The sequence below is a fragment of the Crassostrea angulata genome, chromosome 3 (genome assembly GCF_025612915.1).
Source record: "Crassostrea angulata isolate pt1a10 chromosome 3, ASM2561291v2, whole genome shotgun sequence".
Taxonomy (NCBI): domain Eukaryota; kingdom Metazoa; phylum Mollusca; class Bivalvia; order Ostreida; family Ostreidae; genus Magallana; species Magallana angulata.
In genome coordinates, this window is record NC_069113.1 from 12447251 (window position 1) to 12469905 (window position 22655).

Genomic DNA, 22655 nt, shown 5'->3' on the forward strand with positions numbered 1-22655 from the left:
TGGACTGTTGGTAGAAAATCAGAAAAAATGCGTCTAATATAATAACAGCAAGAACATTTCGAATGAGAATGTATGATTATACATGCATTATACACCTTTCGTGTTCCGAATATTTCATCGTGTCGAAAAATGTATTCGATAAACTTTATAAATTGTTATCAAAAGCTGAAATGATAAAAATGAAATTTAATAATAAAAAAAGCCACATATATTAGACGAAGAACAACCACACACTTGGAGAGATTTCAAGCAAAGACAAAAATATTTTAAAGTGCCAGAAGTTAGAAAATTGACCACATAGTTTGATGGCTTAAATGTTTGAAGTGTCATATTTAGAGAAAAGGAGCGCGAACTTATCACCTTAGTCACATGGACTTTTGGTGGCAAATTCTGATGACTGGCAACACGTCACAGACATTTTTTCAGTTGTCAAGACGTTAGTCGATACCCGTTTCCGCGCCGCTTGGCGGGAAGCCATGTCCCTTCATTGTCGTCTGCTGATAATTGGACCTCTTCCCTCTCCAGGAATCGGACAGAAGGGACAATTACCACATTTCATTCCCCTCGTCAAAACAGAATCTACAGGTTCGCAACGAGTGCCAATTGCATTGCATCATAACCGGCTCTTGAATTCACTCCTTCACATAAAAACAAAAGCTTAAAACATATATATTTTTTTAAATAATTCAATTATCCATATAATTTTTCAAAATCATTTTTGACTCGGATAAATTCCGTAGGTAAAACGTATTTTTAAAATGCCAACTGGTCTGTATCCAACACCATTGAACAAACCGTAAAAATCAGCGCAGCGGGATGTTCTTAGAAGTGAGAATACGTGTTTATTTCTTTCATTTGACCCGGTAAATCGTTATAAAGCCGTCAAAAGTTTATATGATTGACAAACACTTGGCCGTCTCTATTTGGTTAGGGATTTGAAATTCAAACAGGTGGGAGGGACATACTACAAAACAATCGCCAATTACACGTCTTTAGCAGTCAATCAAAATCCCGTGAAATCTCGCGCATTTGCAAACATCTTTGAACTGATAACATATGTATAAAAAGTTGAAGACTTTCCGACTGATTATTAAATTACCGAGATTTTTATGAATTGGTAGTGTCTTCTTAAAAAATTTCAATAAGAAGTTGTGATAACTCGTAGCGGGATTCTCCAATTAGTTAGTGCAGTTTAAGGCACTCATTGGGTGTAAAACTGGCCGTTTGAAGGCACAGATGAACATCGTTTCGTGTACACCTTGTTAAACAAATTATTTGCACCGCCTGCATTCATAGACTTTCCTTTGAAGACTGCAAGGAGGACCTCAGATTTTTGTAATGACAATGAATCCCCTTCTGGGCAATAATTCCCAGGCAATGATGGGGTTCCAGCACCATTATGGAAATATGAACACCGGCAACTACTCGCAAATGAACGTTCTTCCGAACTCAGCACAAAGATCGTCGTTTGCAATACATGAAATTCTTGGACTTAACACAACTCCTTGCCGACAGAATCCGAGCCCCGACATCTTGGACAATTTGGGGATATGCCCCTCTAATTCTATGTACCCTGCGGGTGTTAACGGTGGGGGAATGAACCCGGCATACGGTGCAGAGCCCCAGCATCCGAACTATTACCGGGAAATTCCACAGTCCCAGAATAACTCTTTTTGTCCATGGAGATTTGACTCTCTCAATCAGACAGCACCTAACTGTGTCCCTCAACCCATCACCAATAATGTCAACAGGTGCCAGGAAACTCCGGCATACGGACTCAAAGCTTCGCCAGAGGAAAGTAAGTGTTAAATAATGATTTACATTGTAATACTATATATGCATCCCCAAAACCATATGAAATGTCCTTTTCACATTTTTGAGCATATGGAATCAATTTGCATGTCAACTTTCAGTAGATCTCAGGTATGCCAAAATACTTTAAATGAAATGTGAATATTCATATCTTACATTGTACAAGGTAGATACCTTTTTTTGAACGATTTTACTGTTTTATGCAACAAATTAGACAATAATTGATAATTGATCATTTTAAAAAAAAAGTTAAAATATGGTTCCAAATTTCTGCTTTCAGATAAAAAAAATAAAACCATTTTATTGAATTGTGGAAAAGTACAAAATAATTGTCATATTGTAGATCTATATGTAACTCTGACAAATTGTCAACAGTATTCACACCGGCAGCAAACCATCCTAACACAGCAGTCGTTAAAACACAACCTTGACATAAACCAATAAAGCTATGATTTTAAAATATTACATTGATACAAAATTGATGGTTTTGATTATAATTGTTCTTCCTAAAATTATTTACATGTTACTCAATTCAATTGTTTTATATATATATATATAATCCCATGTTTGACATAGAAAAGAACGATATACCAATGCATGTAAGATGTATATCAAAATTTTGTTTCCCAGTAATTATTATAAAAATGAAGGAAATTATAATTTCCGTTTTTCTTTTGATTTTCTGTAACTAATTAAGTTAAATTCAATTTGTTTTATTTGCATTTCTGTGTTACAGATGAACATTTCGCATTTGCTCATAAATATAAACAAAAATAAGACCTCCGATGTTATCAGCTGAGAAGCGAAGGTACATGTCTGAGCACCATGTTAATCTAGACGACATTTCTTGAAAAACACACCGAATCAAAACTTGGGAAACAAATATTGGGATGTCAAAAATAATCTAATAAATTTGTAAGTCGCTGTATTCTCAGGATCCCCGGAGTTTCACAGACTACTTTCATTAGCTGCGATAATACAACCACTGGTACACAGTTTTCGTGTGCCTTAAGTAAATAAGTTTTCTTAATTTTCAGGGTCACAGAGTTCTATTAAACTGTTTACTTTGTAATAGTAGAAATTTTTAGACACCTGAATTCAAATATTTCCCAGGAATTAAATTGGAACACATTTTAAAATATAATTTTGCTAATTGCTTTGCCTTTTGATCGTATGAAAACGACGATTTTAACTAAAATCGGAGAAAATATAATTGGGTTTTTTAGAAGACTGTTTAAAAATTGAATTCATCAATACTGAACAGTGCACATACGTTATGATGATATCAATTAAAAATACAATATTCTAGCTATATTTATCTTCTTTACACAAAACAATTATTTTTGAAATTATATAAAGGAAATCATTAAAACTATTATCATGGGCATCGTAGAAAGTATCTAGTTATTAATAATCAAATGTTGATTGTTAAGATAATTGTCTTTTATGTTTAAATTTGAAATGAAATAAATTGATAATACCAAAATAAAATTAAAATAAATTTTTTTTAACACGGATTTCAATTTCCGTTTTCGCAAATACAATGTATATTCCCATGAATGCATTTAACTATAAGTTAACGTGTTTATCATGTACGCATAGAATTAATTTTCAAAAAAAGGAATTACCACATTATTAACTTTTTTTGTAAAAGTATGACTTACAAATGTAGATAATGATGATACAAAGATAATAAAACTATTCAAAACTTTTTCATACTATATGATGTAGTTTATGCAATTTATGAGATTATTTTTGTTTGCTTGATATCACCCAACAAATATATCTTCCAAAGACAGCAAAGTATTAAAGTTTGTATAAAGGACCAACATTTCTAAAACCAAATTTTTGAGTGTAGAATGCTTTTTAATATTTTGATAACGATATTTGCATGCTGTTGATAACATACCAAGTAGTTTCAAGAAACGAGTCTGAACACTTTTTTGAAATAGTTTAACGATTGCATTAAGCATATAGCACACCTCATCCTATGGATGAATCACCTCCGCACACATGGAGTGTCTCCTGGAAATTGAGTTCGGGGGGATTAAACCAAATATCTCACCCCTCATACTCATTTGACCCAACACCGCGGCCGATAAGGTCCCCCCATCCGTCTGCATAGCAATAGGACGGGTGAGTCGTCCCAAAAATGCATGTCAACATTCTGCTAATTTACAACAAGCTTTGTCCGTACTATTTGTATTGTCTCACAAATCTGATTAAAGTTGAAGAGGGATTTTTGGACTGTTACATTCTCCCGTGTTTATCATAAGCACCCTTGCTCAATCAATGCTTTGCAAACTTCTCGAGCTAATTTTCCGGCGGAATATAACGTACATATATCGCACGCGACAGATATGGGGATAGAGAATTTCATATTGTTTCTAGATAAATTATCAATCATTGTTCTCACCAGGACTTGTATATTTGTGAACGTTGAGAAAACAAGATAAGACTCAGCTTTACTGATCAAGTCTGATACTTTATAGTAATCCCGATCAGCTTAGTCTTTTGTCGGCCCAAGTGGCCGCATCGTTTGGAAAGCCAATTAGCCGGACATATATTGACATTAGTTGTCTATTGTTAAACTGTTTCTTTTCAATTCCAAATAGGCTCAATTGACCATATAAAGTGTTTTGTTAGCGATTTTGATCCGCACAGCGGGGGCATCGGTTAAGGTGAGAGTGGTTCCACCTACCAAGTTCGACAACTGCTGTTCTGGTCAATTCGTCATTGGTAATTAGCACACCGATAAAAAGGTGTTAGCAGAGAGTCAAACAATGTTGTGCCGGGGATCTGTTCTAATTTTCTCCTCGGCAGTTGGCGGTTTTTTTTATAAACCAAAATATTTCAACCGATTTGGTACTGATCTATATTAATATTATTAGAAAATGCCCGTTTGCTCTTGGGTGTGGGTGTATTCCCCACCACTTAGAACGAGACTCACCCAGGAAATGGGGTATCTTAGTATTTCTCATTTTCTTTCTCAACAAATACTAGACACTTAATGAACGTTGTTCATTATCAAACATTCAAAACATAACTAGCTCTTCAAATCAAATTATGTTCATTTTGTCAAAGCATTAACATTACAGCGCTGCTAACGACGTGACCACGAATTGACTATTTGAAGAGCAACTTTCTGTCAAATAAAGAGCACTCATCGTTTTGCCTTATCCACTTGAAAACCGCTTGTCTTCACTCTAATTCAATACACTCAATGACTCAAATGGCGGGTAAAGCTAGGAAATAAGTGTCTTTTAGAGAATGACAATTAAGAAAACAAACAGGTAGAAAGTCGCTTTACAGAGGAGTTGGAGAATTTTTAGCGGATGACTGGAGGGGCTCCTAGCCTTGCACTGACCACTGGGCGCCAGATCTCGTGTTCTGCGCCACTTACTGCGCCGGGAAACTAGCGGGAAATGGGGTAGACAGGCGTGGTGACACAATAATGGACATACAGTGTAGTCCATGAGTGGTGGATTTGATAAAACTTTTCACATAAAAGGTGAAAAGTGACATTTCTAATAACAACTTGTTCGGAAGAAAAAGCTAACAGGAGAAAGTGTATGGTTCCTAGGATCGTCTTAAAGACACTCCAAATAAACAGCCGGGCATGTACACGAGGGAGGCTTTAGTCTGAGTGCAGGTTTCTTGTTTAAACATCCTGTTTCTCTTTTTAACAAAATTTCTTTTTCATACGATTAATTTACAAATAATAACTGAAGGAGCTGCTTATCTCAATCAAATTAGCAATCAAAAGTGCAGACTACATGTGTGTGGGTGAGAGGGGTGGGGTGGGGTTGGGTTTGGGGGTATCCTTTTTAAAAAATCTTGATTCGGTTTCAAGCTGATCTGATCATGTGAGAACCAAAATAGAAGTTTCTATTTGTATTTTTCGGAAAATTAATTAATTTTCTTTTTAATGTTTGAACATGACCTTAATTTTTTTTTCTTACTTATGAACGTATGTTACGAAGTAAAAAAAAATATTGGCCCAAGTTGTACAGAGTTTAGAACAACTTTCAGAAAAAGAAGTTAGATTTTTCTTAGTTCATGATTATGTTTTCTATTAAATTGTACACACAGTCAAGAAAACAAATTCAAGAAAACCAAAGAGATTGTTTCTAATTATATGTACATTAAGATTGTGTGAACTTTCTCGCATGAAATTTAATGGTTTTAAAATTAAAATTGACCTTTACCATCACAATTTCCATGGAAATTTCATCAGTTGCTAACAATCTTTACTTTTGTATTCTATGTGTATTTAGGAAATACGCCAATTTTCTTTTACATTTTCCCTCAAACCTCAGTACTTCTGTCTACTGGATTTTTCTCTCTCTCACGTATATAAGAAGTTTTTAAGAAAGGTCACTAAAATATGAAATTCTAAAAAAAAAAAAAAAGAGAAAAAAAAATCCCCATCTGGTTTGTTCCATTGCATATATCAAAGTTCTTCATACCCCATGCCCCCAAAATAGGCAGAGTGTAATGAATTAGTGGCATGGAGAACAATTGTTTCGGACTTTATATTTTTTCTGCTTGTAACGTTGACAGAAATGTGACACTTTTAATTATATAGTTGAGCAGTTTAAGCGTTATGCACAATACATATCTTTGCTTTGGTATCAGTTTTCTTTTACGAATTAACGTAATTGTAATGTTAAGTTTTGGTATAAGTAAAATAATATAAACTTAAGTTATGTAGAATATTACATTTAAAAATAATCTGCACAAAAGCATGCACACTTGAGGTAAAATTGAATCAGCTACACGTAATTAATATAAGGTGATGTGAACGGTTCAATATAATCAGTGATAAACCTTTTTAAAGTATCGTGTATATCATTTTGTGAATTTTTATTCTATTTTCTAGAGGAGCTAACAAACTCTTAATTTACCATCCATCCATCTCATTTATTCGCACTTATTAACACGTCTCTTTAGAGCAAGAGAAAAAATCTCTCATCTGCAATTGTTATAACTTCATATAGTCACGATTTCTTTCATAATTATTTGTTTTACTAACCTTCATTAACTTAATTGTTATCAAGGGCGTTTGAACAGAATTTTGAATCATGATATAAATAAACTGTGCACTTTGCTAAGTAAACCTTTATATAAAGTTAAGAGGCACATGCATGTATATTTCAAGGGGCCATTCATTAACATCCCTACCACATGCTATATTCTTTCACTTATGTAAAATGCTTGATTTGTATATTTGTCTGCTTGATACCATTGCATTATGTATATGCTTAGGGTTTCATGCCGTACGGGAGTTAATCATAAAAGATTTAAAGAATTTGATGAATAATATATAAACATTCAAATGAATAAGGAAAAATTAAAGAATTAGAATTTCCCATTTCAACATAAAATGTCAACAATTGCACAAGATGCTTTTAGTTTTAATTTGGTCATGTACATGTACTTTTAAAAGAAATCTTTCTTTGAGTATTATGAGTTGATCTAATTCGGTCGGGGATGATTAAATCTGATAAGCCCGAAGGGCATTATGATAAATTTGATCAAGCCCGACCGTGTTTGATCCAGGCACGAAGCATCGTTTTAGAAAGTGGGGGGGGGGGGGGGGGCAGACTCATCAAAAAAATCTTGACAAGCCAAAAAAAAAAAAAAAAAAACCGAAACGAAAAAGGTCACTTTCCAAAATCCTGAAAATCCTAATCCTTTGGGGGGGGGGGGGGGGGGGTTAAACTTTTAACTTCAATTTAACCGTTTATTTCCTTCTTTTCAATTAAATTTTTACATGGTCAAAGAAAAGTGGGTGGGGGTGGCAACTCCATGCTAATTCAATTTTTTGTATGTAAATTTAAGAAAATTCTTTGCTCCGCAAAAAAGTGGGGGGCCTGCCCCCCCCCCTTCCGATGCTACGTGCCTGTGATCACTTCATAATACATGTATTCAAAGAATGATTCATTGTTACTTATATTTATTTAATTTTCTGCGGTTGTACAATTAAATATAATAATGGTCATTGACGAAAAGTATTAAATATAAATAAATGTAATAATGTGATCCATTTTCAGCTCATCTCCGCCCAGAGTGTGCTCACCAGGACAAGATAACAGACAACACAGCGATCTGCAAGAAGCAGAAAAAACGCCGGAGACACAGGTAGGTCGTCACCACTCACCACCCGCCCCCTTCATCCGAGCCCCATGACCACAAACCAGGATTAGAATGAAATCAAATTTTATGATCTATTTCACTTCTGAAATAATTTGAATAGTTGTATGAAAAGTTCTGTTGTGAGTGTGTATGGATTTATTTTATATGAATGGGTGACTATTTTAATGTTTAAGATCCACGGAAATAGTAAACAAAACAGTTTTATAATTCTTTAACTTTAAATCTTTTCTTATACGAAGATGTCAACTCCAGTGTGTTCGATAAGGACACTCATTAGTTTGGATATCACTATCCAATTTTAACCCGAATTCATCATCTATAAATCGATATAGAAATATGCATCATTTAGAAAAGGACAATTACATTGTACATTTGTATAAGAAAGTGAATTTAACTGGTATTTTGCAATTAATATAGAAAGATTTATATTCGTATCAAAAAAAAAATTTCTCAAAATTTGATGATAGATATTTTAGATTGATTAGACCATTCATTGCATAACATTGTCTCGTAAAATACATTTTGAACGATAGAATCAATGCCCATTTGATTCTTATACAAAATGCTGACTTGCAACCTTAATGGTTATAATGAAACAAAAAAACTCTTATTAAACCAATCAGTTTTCATTCCAATTCCTTGTCGAGTTGAATGGAATCTCTATCCGGGGTCGGTCTTGTATTTTCTATTTAATTTGATTACATTAATCTACTAACTAATAAGTGTCAACAGAAAACAAGTCCTTGTCAATTAGTTCGTTAACAAGAATCCCCAAGATAGGTAGGGGCGCGTTCGATTTGGTGAAAACGTCACACGGCACCTAAGGACTATTTGTTATGTCAACTCAGACAACGTCATTGCACGTGGCCAAATTCCTCCTTCCGATTAACAATTACTCCATCTCATTACACGAAGTACCATGATAAAAGCCCGCGCGGCGTCTACCATCGATTTCCTTTCCTATTAAGAGATAAACATCCCCAATAAGAAAAGAAAGCAAACTATTAGTCTTTTTAATTTCCAATTAGTTGGCCCAATCACTCACTACGCGTACTCTGTGCGGTTACAGAGTCCATGTTTACAAATTGGATCGTTATTATATATTTAATGATGCAAGTTCCTTCCAATTAAATAAAAAGAATTGGAAGGGGGCTTCCATCTCGTTAGAATGATAAAAAAGGATCTACATCAAATCTGTTCTCCAGTATTAGGAACAGAGGTTGTCCAATTCAGGACATTGTACTGTTATTCTTCATAGTTTTGATATATTTGACTCTAGTATAGATAGTATATACATGAAACATTTCCCTCATTCAAATCATTCACGATATGTAAATTATTTTATTCTCAATTTATAGAACAATTTTTACGAGCTACCAAGTAGAAGAATTGGAGAAAACGTTTAAAGAAGCACATTATCCTGATTTGTATGCCAGAGAAGTCCTAGCTCTGAAGATTGATCTACCAGAAGACAGAATCCAGGTGAGTGGAATAAAACAAGACTATAGGCGGTACTCGTTGAATGGGAGAGAGAGAGAGAGAGAGAGAGAGAGAGAGAGAGAGAGAGAGAGAGAGAGAGAGAGAGAGAGAGAGAGAGAGAGATTGTACTCAGTAAATAGAATTAAAAGATCTTATGTAAATAAGAAAGAACCCAGTCAACCCGAATTTTATATGAACATTTTGTTGATTTTTATAAAAGTAGTAAACTGTCTTGGAGCTAACCGCAAAGAAACTTTGATATATTGCAATAGAAAACCAATTATCAGCGTAAGGAATTTGCTGTTCCCGCGGGAGACGGTACATGATTTCTAATTGGCCTCCGTATCTAAACAGACGCGGGGCTGGACACATTCACGCAAGATTTCTATCTCGCATGTAAATATTTTTTAGCTCTCGAAGTCTTCCGTAAGTCGCTGTATCATGGCGAGAGTTCCCCGCGATTTGGCAAGCGATGTACCGAAAAGTTCCGTCTTAAGTTTATCCAAGATGTCGATAACGGAAAACGGAACATGCTTCTACAAATTGATATTCAAATTAATTAAGAAAGCATACATATGTTTTTGTTGACGCAGGAACTAGATACTGTTTTTATCTGCGATTTCAAAAACATCTTACAGATTCGACTGAAAAATTCTTACTTCAAAAGAAATTTTCTCCGTAGGTCTAAATGTAGACATGGAGATTGAGGAAATGTCTCAAAAAGATGAGGTTAAAATAATACCTTTTTAATTATCGCTATTTTCTGAGAAAACTTGGTAACTTTACAGGCCTTGTACTACAAAGTCCAACGCTCGACTGAACGTTCAATGCTGGATATACAAAGCACCGACAGGAAGATCCCGTGATAGCAAATTCCTTCTTGATCCAGAATCAGTCGATGTTTTAAAATATAAAAAAAAAAAAATGAAAAAATCACGTTCATGCCGAGAGTTAAATATTCATTTAAAAGCTTTGCTTATCAAAGTAATATTTAAAAACCCAAAGCAGTTAAAGTTGTTTTCCCCATTTCATAATTTCCAAATTATCTGAGGTTTTTTTCAAATTAAGACTTTATATGGTATATTCAAAATTTTAAATTGAATAGTAGTTAATCATAAAAAGTATTTTTAAATTCATTAAGGTAAAAGATCAATCTACATCAGATATCGAACTCGGGCGCTTACATATGTTGCACTTCGCTGTTAAACATAAAAATCGTGAAAGGAAAAATATATAAAGTTATGATTAGTTTTGTTGTTTATTTTGAACCAAATTAAATCAGAGTATGGAGGTGTCGTATACATGCATCTCCTAAATCGAACCGAATTTCGTTTTAATTAATCGTTCATTTAATAATAAATATCTTTGTTGCCGAGGGTGCTTTTTCCAAACTGACATTCATATCTGATGAAGAATCTAAAAGTGATGAAAAAGCTCTTTTTTAAATTAAATTCAAATTAACGGTGTGCTTTTGTTCAATCTAATTAGTATGCATCACACGTAACATTTCATTTACAGGTGTGGTTTCAAAATCGTCGAGCCAAATGGAGGAAGACAGAGAAGACGTGGGGCAAGAGCAGCATCATGGCGGAATACGGACTGTATGGGGCCATGGTGCGACATGCACTTCCGCTTCCGGACTGCATCGTAAAAAGTGCTGACAAAGGCATAGACAAATCGTCAGCGCCTTGGCTTCTAGGTACGCATGAAACAGTATTTATATATAGACAGCAACAAACAAATGAGAGAGAAAACGAAAAAGAAGAGGATAAAAACAGTGAATGAAATTCAAAAGATTTTTTCTTCCTTTCAGGAATGCATAAAAAATCAATAGAGGCGTCCAAGAAAATGCGTGAAGAGGAAGGAAGCGTTGACGGAAGTGACACCAATAACCGGGTCAAGGAGGAAATTCGTTCGGAAAGCATCGCGGCTCTACGTGCCAAAGCTCAACAGCATAGCGCAAAACTGTTGGAATGTATAGAAAAAGACCCCAAGAGGTTCGACGAGTCTAGCAATAACTCTTTTGACAGTTCATTTTTCTCGGATGCTGGAGATGGTAGTTCAGAGATGTCCAGAAATTGAGGATAGCCTATTTTGTTGATTCTGATTCGTCGTTAGAATTACCAATTTGATATTAAATGGCACTGTCCGCGTGTCAGGTTCTATTTATAGTAGTTTCCTATGCCACGTGCATTGTATTAATGTATTTGTACATGATAATATGTAAAAATTAAAACATATTAAAGAATGAATTAAATTTATTTATTCATTTATTAATTGACACATACACATACTCATACGGAGTTCAAATATCAATGTCTTTATGGAGAAGGCTAACATATGCAATGGCTGCTGTCTCATCCATGTATGTAATTTATTTACATAATAAAACATCTTCAAATCAAATGAAATAACAATGTACAATTAATCCCAAATATATGTATGATTTCAACACTAAAATAATTTAAAGAAAAAAATAATGATAAACTAAAGACAAAATAAAACACACAGCACTGATAATTCTGCTATGATTTTGTTAAATCAATAGCGTTAAAGATTTCTCTTCTTGTAAAATCAGTATCAATTTCATATTTAATTCACTCCAAAATATTAATAAGATAAAGGTATATTCGCGCTTAATTAATACATTTTTTTTAATGTATAAGGTCTTGAGTACTAGAAGTATAGAAGGTAGAATTTCCTGGATTCATAGTATCTTCGAATTTATATTCAACAGTGACCACTTTGCGCTTTTTGGAGAACCTCGAGTATTGCTTTTAACCATATTGTCACTGCCACGGCCCCAGGGTCGGGGTTCTTTAACCTTTCTGCGCTAACATAACTGGCTCTGCCGGCATGGGCTTTCATGGAAGCTGTGGCCTTAGCCGCGGAGTCTGCAGACTAATGGAGTCACAAATCAATTAAACATCGAGAAATATTTGATGCATGTGCTTCGAAACCAATAAATTAACTGCCCCCCCCCCCCTCCCCGCCCCCCGAGATCACAGAATAATTCATGGACAATATAAGAAAAAAGAAATAAATCATTTTTTCGAGCCCTGATATTTGCTATCTAATGATATATCGAAAAAGACCAACCTGAACTGCCGACTCAATGATAGTGAAGGGACAAGAGGAATCCCGGGTACTACTAATTGCCGAAGACGCGGCAAACAGCGCATCTACCTGAGGTAACAAAAAGTCATATATCTATAGCAACCAAATATATCAGATAAATTTCTCACATTTAATCATTATAAATCCTTGTTTACAGATAACTTTTCAATGCTCGTAAAGCGTAAAAGCTTCGTTTCACCGAATGCATGATAGAAATATTCAAAGTTAGTAAAGAAAAAAATCCAGACAGACTTGATATAACGAATAACACTTGTATCAGTTGTACGTGTTGAATAAACTTGTACAGATACTGGCCATTATCCTTATCTTATATGATATCAAATTCTGTTTTGATTCAGATAGCAATTTTATTTGAAAATATTTCAGGGCTTGTACAAATAAATACGCGCCGAATGCGAGTTACCTGAAAATTCAACAAACACATACCATGGTTCTGTCTCCAGGCTGAGCTCCGCCATATCTAACATTAAAAAATATTATAAAAACATCTCAGTGCTGGCATAAAAAAGTCTACACTAATGAGACTAGATAGTTTTTGTGTAAAAGAGGTTCGAACATGACTGTATGCATGGTATGTGTACCTTATTACGGTGGACGTTCCCTCATTTAGTGCTCTCTCCCATCCCGACTTTGTAACGTCATTTTGCAAGGCACGTGAGGCGGAAGTTAAGAACAGACTATACAGCTGTGCAAGAAGATTCAGAACTTATTAAAAAAAACTAACATCTGCTACGAAAACCAACAACTAGCAACAACAACAACAACAACAGCAACAGATTCCTGTGCGTACATGTATAAGCTTTAAGTGTCACCTAGACATCGCTTTCTTATAATTAATGAAAAACTATTTTGGTGTTCATACGGTAATGAAGGTTTACGTACACATGTAGCAACCATTGCAGAAAAATGTAACCCAGAATATCGAGAAATGTACTTTATTCTGAAATGATTGCTACTTTTATAGCTCCAAGAACCATATATGACAACAATGTATTGGTTCTCCTTGGAACAATAAAAGTCCTTCTCTCATCAAAACAAATCTAAGACAAGGCATAATTTAACAATATCATCATTATATTTTAAGAATATTTCAATAACAAATGAACAACAAACAAGGAAACATGTTTTAAAAACAATTATTAACAAATATCTTACCGCTCCCGAGGATCCTCCCATTGATTGCTCCACTATCTTAGCTATAGATAAAACTAGATCTGCTGGGGTGTGTACGGGTATATTTGGTTTATCCTTTTTCCCAAGTTCCTTCAGTATTTCTTAAATTACAGATTTTTTCAAATTCAGAATTTAAGATTTACATAGTATAATAAGCTTATTCATAATCTTTGGATACATGATATGGTACAATTTATTAAAATCAGCTGGAAAGTTTAACTGTTTTAAAGAAAAAACAGTGTGAAGCACCTTTGGCCCTGTGGTTTATTTAACTGATTCACTTTTTTCCTGTTCTTTAACCCCTAGGTTTCATTAATTGATTGACGTCTCTGACCTTTGGCCCCCCTGGCCAGGGTTGACCCACAGTCCCCGTCCCCACTCTCCTTGTCCAGGGTGTTGAGTTCAGTCTCTGCTGCTATCAGTCTCTCCATGGACAGCTTTATCATCTCATACAACATGTCTGCAGTCTCTATGAAGTAGTGTAACCAACATTTATCTACCCGTATTTATGTTTCAACAAAGAACAGGTGGGTAAAAAGTCGATCATAATATGATATTACGTTAAAAGATGTGCATTTATGTATATTTAGACAATTTTAGTAATTTATTTAAAATTCAAAAGGAATACAAAAGTTGAAAAAAGAACACTGTTTCCGTTTACCTGGAGATGTTCTTGTGAAATCGCCAGATTTATGAATGTTGTCTTTTTCCTTTACGGGAATGTATACCGGGGTTTCTCTGTCAGATTTCCCTCGACACAGTACCGGGCCGGACCAAGCAGGAACGGTCACCTTGGCATCTAACAACAGCAATTAATCCAGATGACTAGCATCAATACACGTATCGAAATTCAAAAAATGCAATTTTAAAAGCGTATGACATACCTAGACACCGTTTGATGGTGTCATCAAGAGGGAGAATTGTTACTGAGAGACCAGCCATTTCCAGTGACGTCATAAAGGAACCACAATAGGCCCTCTCCACAGCTACACCCCTCTGCTCTGTATGGAATCAACCGATACATGATCGAACTCAATGGACGAAAACAGAACATTCAGTATTACATGATCAAACATACAGTTGATAGATATACCTAATTGTGAGATAACCTCCCCAGCTACAATGTTCATCTCCAGCAGGGACAACCCTCCCAAGTTATTCACCAAACAAGCAACTTTGTCTCCTGGAAAAGCAGCAATTTAATGTATATAAACTATATAAACAAAATGCAAGCTTGGAGCAACTGATGACTAAAACGATGGTTCGTGTCAGTACGGTTTCTGCATTTACTAGTTAGTGCAGATCTTAATGTTTGAATCAAAACTGTCATTATGCCAATCTGTATGACCACTAATATTGTACCCTTTTCAATCTTAATGTGAGTCCCGTTGCCAGTATTTGTCATGTGGTCTAGCATCATCTTCACCACCTCATTCGCTGGTCTTATCTGTAAGACAACATGTATACCGGTATGGCACCAAATGGAGGACAATGAATAAAATGAGGAAACAGTTGAAAGTCCTGAGTAAACTCTGAAGTTAAATATCAAAATCGGTTACCAGTAGTTGATATTAAATTCATAATTCAAAATAAATACTTTGTAAATGTTTTACCTTTGTTCTTCCCACACCAGCTTCGCCATGTAAACCTAAGTTCAAAGAACGTATTTTTGTTTATCAGAAATACAATCGTATATGCTGCAGAACTACGGCGGCGTGGAAGGGCCAGATGAAAAAATAAAAAATTCTTTCGCCTTAACTTTCGCCTTAACTTTATACATATTCATGTATACGATCAAAGTTAACTGATATGCTTCGTGGAATTGTAATAATCGCACAATTACTTAAGTGACTTATAAAACAAACTAGTTTTTACTTATTCTAAACTGGTCCTTCCTCCACAGTTCTTTCCAGGTTAACTCCTGCTCTGACAAGTCCCACTTCATCCAGGCGGCCCCCTGCTTTCTAAGTTCCGTTGCTCTTGCTTTCCTTTGATCTTCCTCTTTGCGCCCTACTTTAGCCTGAATTATTGTGCCCCTTTCTGCTGTTGATGCTTTAGAGCACTGTTAGATGTATGTTATCAGTTAACTTTGATCGTATACATGTATATGTATAAAGTTTATGCGAAAGATAATTTCGTATGTCCACTGTCCCAAGTAAACAGGAGAATGACTACATTTTCAATACAAACATCGACAATCGAAATCCACCTGCGGAATCATATAATTATGACTAGTGGAATCATTTCTTCTGGCATTGCGCGAAATAAAACTTATAGTAAGCAAAGAAAAAACCTGCGCTGCCTACAGTTGGCATACATCTATACGCGGATCTAGAGCCGGGGTGGTCGGGGGGCCTTGCACCCCAACCCCGCAAACAAAACTATCTATTAGACCCCCCCCCCACCACCACCACCACTACCCCGGTAAATTTTTCTGGATCCGCGCATGATCATGTAAACTGATTAGACTTTTCACATTTATGTATCCATGATTATGACATCTCTCTCTCTCTCTCTCGTTCTCTCTCATACATGTACCACTATTAATAACTTATTCGTCCGAAAAATCCTAATTCGTCCGAACAAATCCTAATTCGTCCGAACAAATCCTAAATCGTCCGAACAAATAACTTATTTGTCCGAACAAATCCTAATTCGTCCGAACAAATCCTAATTCGTCCGAACAAATATCTAATTCGTCCGAACAAATCCTAATTCGTCCGAACAAATCCTAAATCGTCAGAACAAATAACTTATTTGTCCGAACAAATCCTAATTCGTCCGAACAAATCCTAATTCGTCCGAACAAATATCTAATTCGTCCGAACAAATCGTAATTCGTCCGAACAAATAACTTATTTGTCCGAACAAATCCTAATTCGTCCGAACAAATCCTAATTCATCGGAACAAATAACTTATTTGTCCGAACAAATCCTTATTCGTCCGAACAAATCCTAATTCGTCCGAACAAATATCTAATTCGTCCGAACAAATCGTAATTCGTCCGAACAAATAACTTATTTGTCCGAACAAATAACTTATTTGTCCGAACAAATCGTAATTCGTCCGAACAAATCCTAATTTGTCCGAACAAATATCTAATTCGTCCGAACAAATCGTAATTCGTCCGAACAAATCGTAGTTCGTCCGAACAAATCCTAATTCGTCCGAACAAATAACTTATTTGTCCGAACAAATATCTAATTTGTCCGAACAAATAACTTATTCGTCCGAACAAATAACTTATTCGTCCGAACAAATCGTAATTCGTCCGAACAAATCGTAATTCGTCCGAACAAATAACTTATTCGTCCGAACAAATCGTAATTCGTCCGAACAAATAACTTATTTGTCCGAACAAATAAGAATTTTTTATTTTTTCATCAGGCCCTTCCACGCCGCCGTACAGAACAACGTGTTACGGGATGATATATGTATGCAATACAACCCCCCCCCCCTCAAAAAACAAAAAACAAAAAAACAAACAAACAAAAAACGAATTTACCTAAACCAAGTTCCATTTCATCTTCCCCAAGACTGAACGTGGGTCCAGACCCAGGTACACTGCACGGAGTTAAGCTAACCCCCAATGTTCCTAAAAGTCAACATCAAAACATTGCAATTTAATGCTAGTAATCAAATACGCGCATTTAATACAACTAGCAACTCTTTTATGAAAAATGATTCAGATTGAATTCGTTTTCAAATGTGACAAAGCGATAGTAATGCACCCATTTTTTCTGTAACCCGTTTTCCAAACTCCACGATTTCTTCTAAACTGTTCCCTTCCTCTGCGAGCGCACCACATATCTGGAAAAGAGAATAAATAACACTGTGCCGGATAATTATGCCAGTGCCAAGGTGGCATTTTTGCACCCGCTTAAGATGCAGTTTAGGAAAAATCCATGTATACCAAATGATAGACCATTGTCTAGACAGTATATAACCACTTTTGTTTTAAGTGTGTTTCACCTGACAGGTGAGATATTTACCTTTAAAAATTAATATCCCATCGGAAAATGATAATTCCCATAGGAGAATTGATTCTCCTACAGGAAATATTGACAATCCTATAGGATTTTTAAAAAGTCCTGTAGGAATTATATTTCCTATAGGAGAATGGTAATTCCTGTAGGAATTTGATTCAGACATGTAGTTTTCCTATAGGATATTAAGTTTTCCTATCGGATTTTATCAAATCCTATCGGAATTGAAATTCCTGTAGGAAGTTCTTATATTCCGATAGGAAATTTCAATTTACCTATAGGAATAATGATTTTCCTATGGGAAAAATTATTTTCCTATAGGAATTTATTTTTGAAAGGTAAATATCTTACCTGACAGGTGAGATACACTGATAACAAAGGTGGTTGTTAACTCTTTAAGCAATGGTCTATCATATGGCATATTTGAATTTTTCTATATATGCAGCTTAAGCGGGTGCAAAAATGCCACCTTGGCACTGGCATAATTATCCGGCACAGTGTTTAATGTTCAAAACAACGTAATTTTTTAAAGTCAAACGTTCTACAATTAATCATAGAATCATGTCCTTGACCTTGTTAAGGAGGACGGTCCCAGCAAGTCCTCTTCTTCCCGCTGATCTGTCGGATGACGTCAGAGCACAATCTTCACCAATGGTTATGGAGTCCACCTTAAGGCCTTCCTGTCTTGCGCGTTCTATTGCTAATCCAAAGTTCAAGCGATCCCCGGTGTAGTTTGTAATGATGACTACACATCCAGCTAAATAATGATAATTAAATTATTATCACGGATTTCCTGACAAGTAGATATCTTTCTTTGAATAAGAATGAATTTCGTATCTAATTGGAAGGCAAAATTGTTTTTTAATGAATAACTCACCCGAGTCAGTTTTGGTGACGTGTCTCAAGGCCATCAGAATGTTGCTTGGGGGAGGAGAGGCAAACACAGCCCCAGCAACTGCTATTGAAAGCATGCCCGGGCCTACATAGCCTTAGAAAAACACGTGTAAAGTCGATAAAAATAACTTTTTTATGTATGAATAATGATATGGTATCTACTTTACTTAAAGAGTTTACACTTTATGGAACCTACAGTTGTATATTAAGAATAAGAGAAATACAATGTATTTTCGGGAACTACATATAGTCTGTACATTTATGTGACACATCTTTGCTAGCCAGGAGTCCCATCATGGGTCCGATTCTTATTCTCACGTTTTTATTTTATTCTAACGTAACGCGTTATGCTTGTTATCGGATAAGAACAAACGATTCAGACCACTGGCTAACGCAAATAAAATGTGAAGGGGTTATTTCAATTTCAGAACCATTTGCTAGTACCTACACTAAGACATCACAATCCTTGAACAACATCAAAGTAAGATTGTAATGATGTAAAACATGCCATGGATTGAGTACTATTATCAAAGTTTTAATCAATCCATAAAAGAATCACATACGTAATTCTAGCATCTACCTTTGCAAGCCTTAATATGTAACACGTTCTAAACTATTTAGTCCTTTATACAAATAGATCAACCTTTGCATGTACTATCATATATATACCTTGCCCGAATAAGATTAGATTCATAGCTATTGGTCTTCCATAACGTTACCTGCCTGAGCTGGCTCGTGGCCCGACCCCCCGCCACACAGCAGCGTCACCTTTCCCGCCTTTATCACCTCATCAATATCCTCCCTGACCACGATCTTCTGACCTTGCAAGATACGGAGGCCGGTGTTGATACTGACCAATCCAAAGAGAGCGTCGTCCACGCACCGGTCCACCGAGTTTATGAGCTTTTTAGTGGTCATGACTGCTTTATCCAGAATGTTTGGGAAGATACGATGGCCAATAAATGCATTAAATGTACTAGACGTTTAGAGGCTTTGATATCTTAAGTAACAGTGAATATTGCTGTTAAGGATCTATAAAAGCATAATACAGAAGTTTACTTGTACATGCATATCAACAAACAACCGTGGTGTCAACTCTTGTTATTTTAATTGGGGTCTTGTGGAAAGTACATGCATATGATTTCTTATATACCATTAACCGGTTAATTGGTCGGAATGGTATGCGGTTACTTATCTGCATAAGCAATTCTGTTACCGATTGTTATCCCTGATTTTAATGAACAATAGCTTTAGATCTAACTATAATTAAATTACCAATGTTGCCAAAAAATCTCTTTTTGATAACAAGAATGTCCTTTTTTAATATCTCAACCATCCCTTTCACGGTATAATGATTGAAATGGCATGGCACAGTGTGTCGTAGTTAAGGAAGATGGATAAATAATTAAGATGGCGCAGATGCCTATTGATTTAATCGTAAAATACATTTTTTTTTACATTTTAATTTAAATCTAGATATATTTTTAAATACTTTAATACAATTTTGCAAAAGCATAATTTCTTAGAATGGTCAGTTTGAATATTTTAGCCAACACGAAGAAAAACTAGGAATATTGAGTTGCCTCCAGTTTTGGTGGCTATGCATTTAACCCTCAACCTAAAAAGGTCATTCCTATAAGCTTATCAAAAGTCATCTTCCCAAGTTTTCCCAAGAGTTACTGAAGAGCGGAGCGGATCAGAAACTCTTGACTTGGGAAGATGATCAGAAGCCTGGTGCTTTGACAACTGAATCATTTCAATCATACAAAGTTTATTTAAATGATATAGTGTATGTGACTTAAACACGACTTTACAAACTCTATTATTTCCCAATTTAACGCCCAATATGATGCACTATATCTACTGTATATGGGCAGGAGCGGGTCCAGCCAATCTTATATATATAATAGAGAAATGAAATCCCATGAGTTTTGAACTTCAAATTGGATTTTGTTACGCATACATCATTTCAAATCAATATATTCCAAGTATTGAACCTTTTTAAAGGTTATATTTCAAGGATGGTATGTTAATATACCTTGTTTAAATCGAAGTTTTGAAAGAATTATCATATAAGTTGATTTTTTTTTATAATTTTTTCAGTATCGTATCCATCCTAAAAAAAATTAATCTTCATCCGATCTCTTATAAATCCATAAGGAGAAGACAAATTTTGATAACAGTTTTCAAATATCTACATGTACCTATGATACTGCAGATAATTCTGGACCAAAGCAAACCAACTTTTCAAAAAATAATTCACTATTATATTATTTTCCATTCTTTTTATTTTTAATTTTCATGCACTTATTTGCACCATTAAAAGTCGTCGGAAATGGTACACACATGTATAATGCTCTAAGAAAATTCTGACGAAGTTCGCCAAAATTTTCACAACATGCATTGAAAACACGTGCTTGGCTAATACCGCACTAACGACGCATGTTCTTCAAGACTTTATTCACTTTTTCTTCTTCCCAATTAGGACATACTAATCAAAGAGAACAAAGAAATGAGTTCGCATTTCGAAAAAAGGCCGACATTTGCATAATTAGAAGAAAAACAAGTAAACTTCGGCATCCCGATTTTACGGAGAATACATTAACACAAAGTGCTAACATATAATTAAGGTAGCCTTCAAAACCCCGACCGTTCAAAACTAAATAATTGTTGCGAAAACCATGCATAACCGTGTGATGGAATTCACGTGAAACAAATGTTGCTTTTTTAACAGACACGGTGTCCTTGCGCAAGGTGACTCCAAACCATATACATATACATGCATGTAGGACCAGGTGGTTAAAAGTTTTAAAAAATAGCTAACTACCGCAAACAGGAACCTTGGAGTTTACAATAACATGCTGTCCTTCTTTTCTGGAAGTAACTGTAGGTCAATAGCTCCCGGTCTATAAAAAAAAAATCGAATGGACGACCTGAAAGTTGTAATATCTACAGAATGTTAACTTGTATTATCGGTTAAATGGCAGTGTATTTTCTGAGAAAAAGCAATATAGACACACTGGATATCAAAAATTGCAGTCTGTTTCCCTGATGACTTTTAAAAAAGTGAAAATAGAGTGTCTTAATGCTAAGAAAGTCTAAACAAGAGGCCCATGGGCCACATCGCTCACCTGAGGAACAATAGGTATGATAAAGTCAGCTTAATGGAGTCATAATACAATCTGGACAATGTACATTAATACATGTAGATCCTGTATAAATAAAATCCATTTATCCCCCTTGGAACTCGGATAGCCCTGATTGCTGAAAATATTTACAAGAGCAGACTTTAATCACCGCTCCTGCACATACATAGGGACTCAACGTTATGCAGGCAGGGATGACCGCACACCTACGCAACTCAACATGTACCAACGTTAATGCAAGCAGAGATAACACAAGCAGGGATGACCTCACACTTGCGTCAACAGCTCAACCTAACGCAGGGAGTGCCGCACACTTGCGCTAGAAAGGCCAGAACACCAGCAGGGATGACTATACACTAGTGCTCCGCCGCAACCACCACCAATACAAGCAGGTATGACCGCACACTTGTATTAATGCGATAAATGGCAGAAATGACCGCACATTCTGTATCGTTGGTTAGAAAAACACGAAGATTAGAAAGAGCAGGGATGTCAACACCCTCAATCTCTCCGTACCTGTTTAACCCCAAACAGTCACTCATTGCAATGCAATAGACACTGTCCCTATATATGTGCCAGCCTAAAATAATTTATAGTATCTAAAAATTGGAAATCAAAAATAAACAAACTAATCCAGCCTAACCCAAAACTACTTATGCAGAACAAACTTATATACATTGAATATTTATTATTGTATAAAAATAATCATCACATTAATTGGTTAACAGTGGATGCATTAATTAAAATAATCAAGAATCAATAAATCAAGGGCAATAACCCAAAACAGTAATACAAAAAGATTCTAATGAAAAAATAGCTGCCTGCTTCAATTTTATAGTCATATCACATGTTGAGTATTGCAGTTCT

The 22655-nt window shown here is 35.4% G+C and overlaps 2 protein-coding genes across 2 annotated transcripts; one reads left to right on the forward strand and one right to left on the reverse strand.

Annotated features, from left to right (window-relative positions):
- The first annotated feature begins 1024 nt into the window (after positions 1-1024).
- On the forward strand, positions 1025-11707 carry LOC128176692 (visual system homeobox 2-like). The gene is made up of 5 exons (XM_052843191.1): positions 1025-1798; positions 7869-7956; positions 9330-9453; positions 10969-11149; positions 11264-11707. The coding sequence occupies exons 1-5, from the start codon at positions 1339-1341 to the stop codon at positions 11530-11532; spliced, it is 1122 nt and encodes a 373-aa protein (XP_052699151.1). The 5' UTR covers positions 1025-1338; the 3' UTR covers positions 11533-11707.
- LOC128176693 (triokinase/FMN cyclase-like) lies at positions 11698-19599 on the reverse strand. The gene is made up of 16 exons (XM_052843192.1): positions 19362-19599; positions 18626-18736; positions 18321-18505; positions 17494-17572; positions 17268-17357; positions 15375-15409; positions 15124-15208; positions 14855-14944; positions 14646-14762; positions 14423-14560; positions 14096-14230; positions 13744-13862; positions 13170-13273; positions 13015-13048; positions 12550-12636; positions 11698-12351 (listed from the first exon to the last, which is right to left on the reverse strand). Exons 1-16 carry the CDS (start codon positions 19558-19560, stop codon positions 12181-12183), a joined length of 1779 nt encoding a protein of 592 aa, XP_052699152.1. The 5' UTR covers positions 19561-19599; the 3' UTR covers positions 11698-12180.
- Positions 19600-22655: the final 3056 nt, after the last annotated feature.

Bases quoted from the DNA above. Each gene is read 5' to 3' on its own strand.
- LOC128176692 (XM_052843191.1), top strand. From the start codon at position 1,339: ATGACAATGAATCCCCTTCTGGGCAATAATTCCCAGGCAATGATGGGG. The intron at 7,957-9,329 runs GTAGGTCGTCAC...CTCAATTTATAG, and splicing joins AAAAAACGCCGGAGACACAG to AACAATTTTTACGAGCTACC. The intron at 11,150-11,263 runs GTACGCATGAAA...TCTTCCTTTCAG, and splicing joins GTCAGCGCCTTGGCTTCTAG to GAATGCATAAAAAATCAATA.
- LOC128176693 (XM_052843192.1), bottom strand. From the start codon at position 19,560: ATGACCACTAAAAAGCTCATAAACTCGGTGGACCGGTGCGTGGACGAC. The intron at 15,410-17,267 runs GTAAATTCGTTT...CTTTGAACTTAG, and splicing joins TGAAATGGAACTTGGTTTAG to GTTTACATGGCGAAGCTGGT. The intron at 14,945-15,123 runs GTACAATATTAG...CTGCTTTTCCAG, and splicing joins TCACATTAAGATTGAAAAGG to GAGACAAAGTTGCTTGTTTG.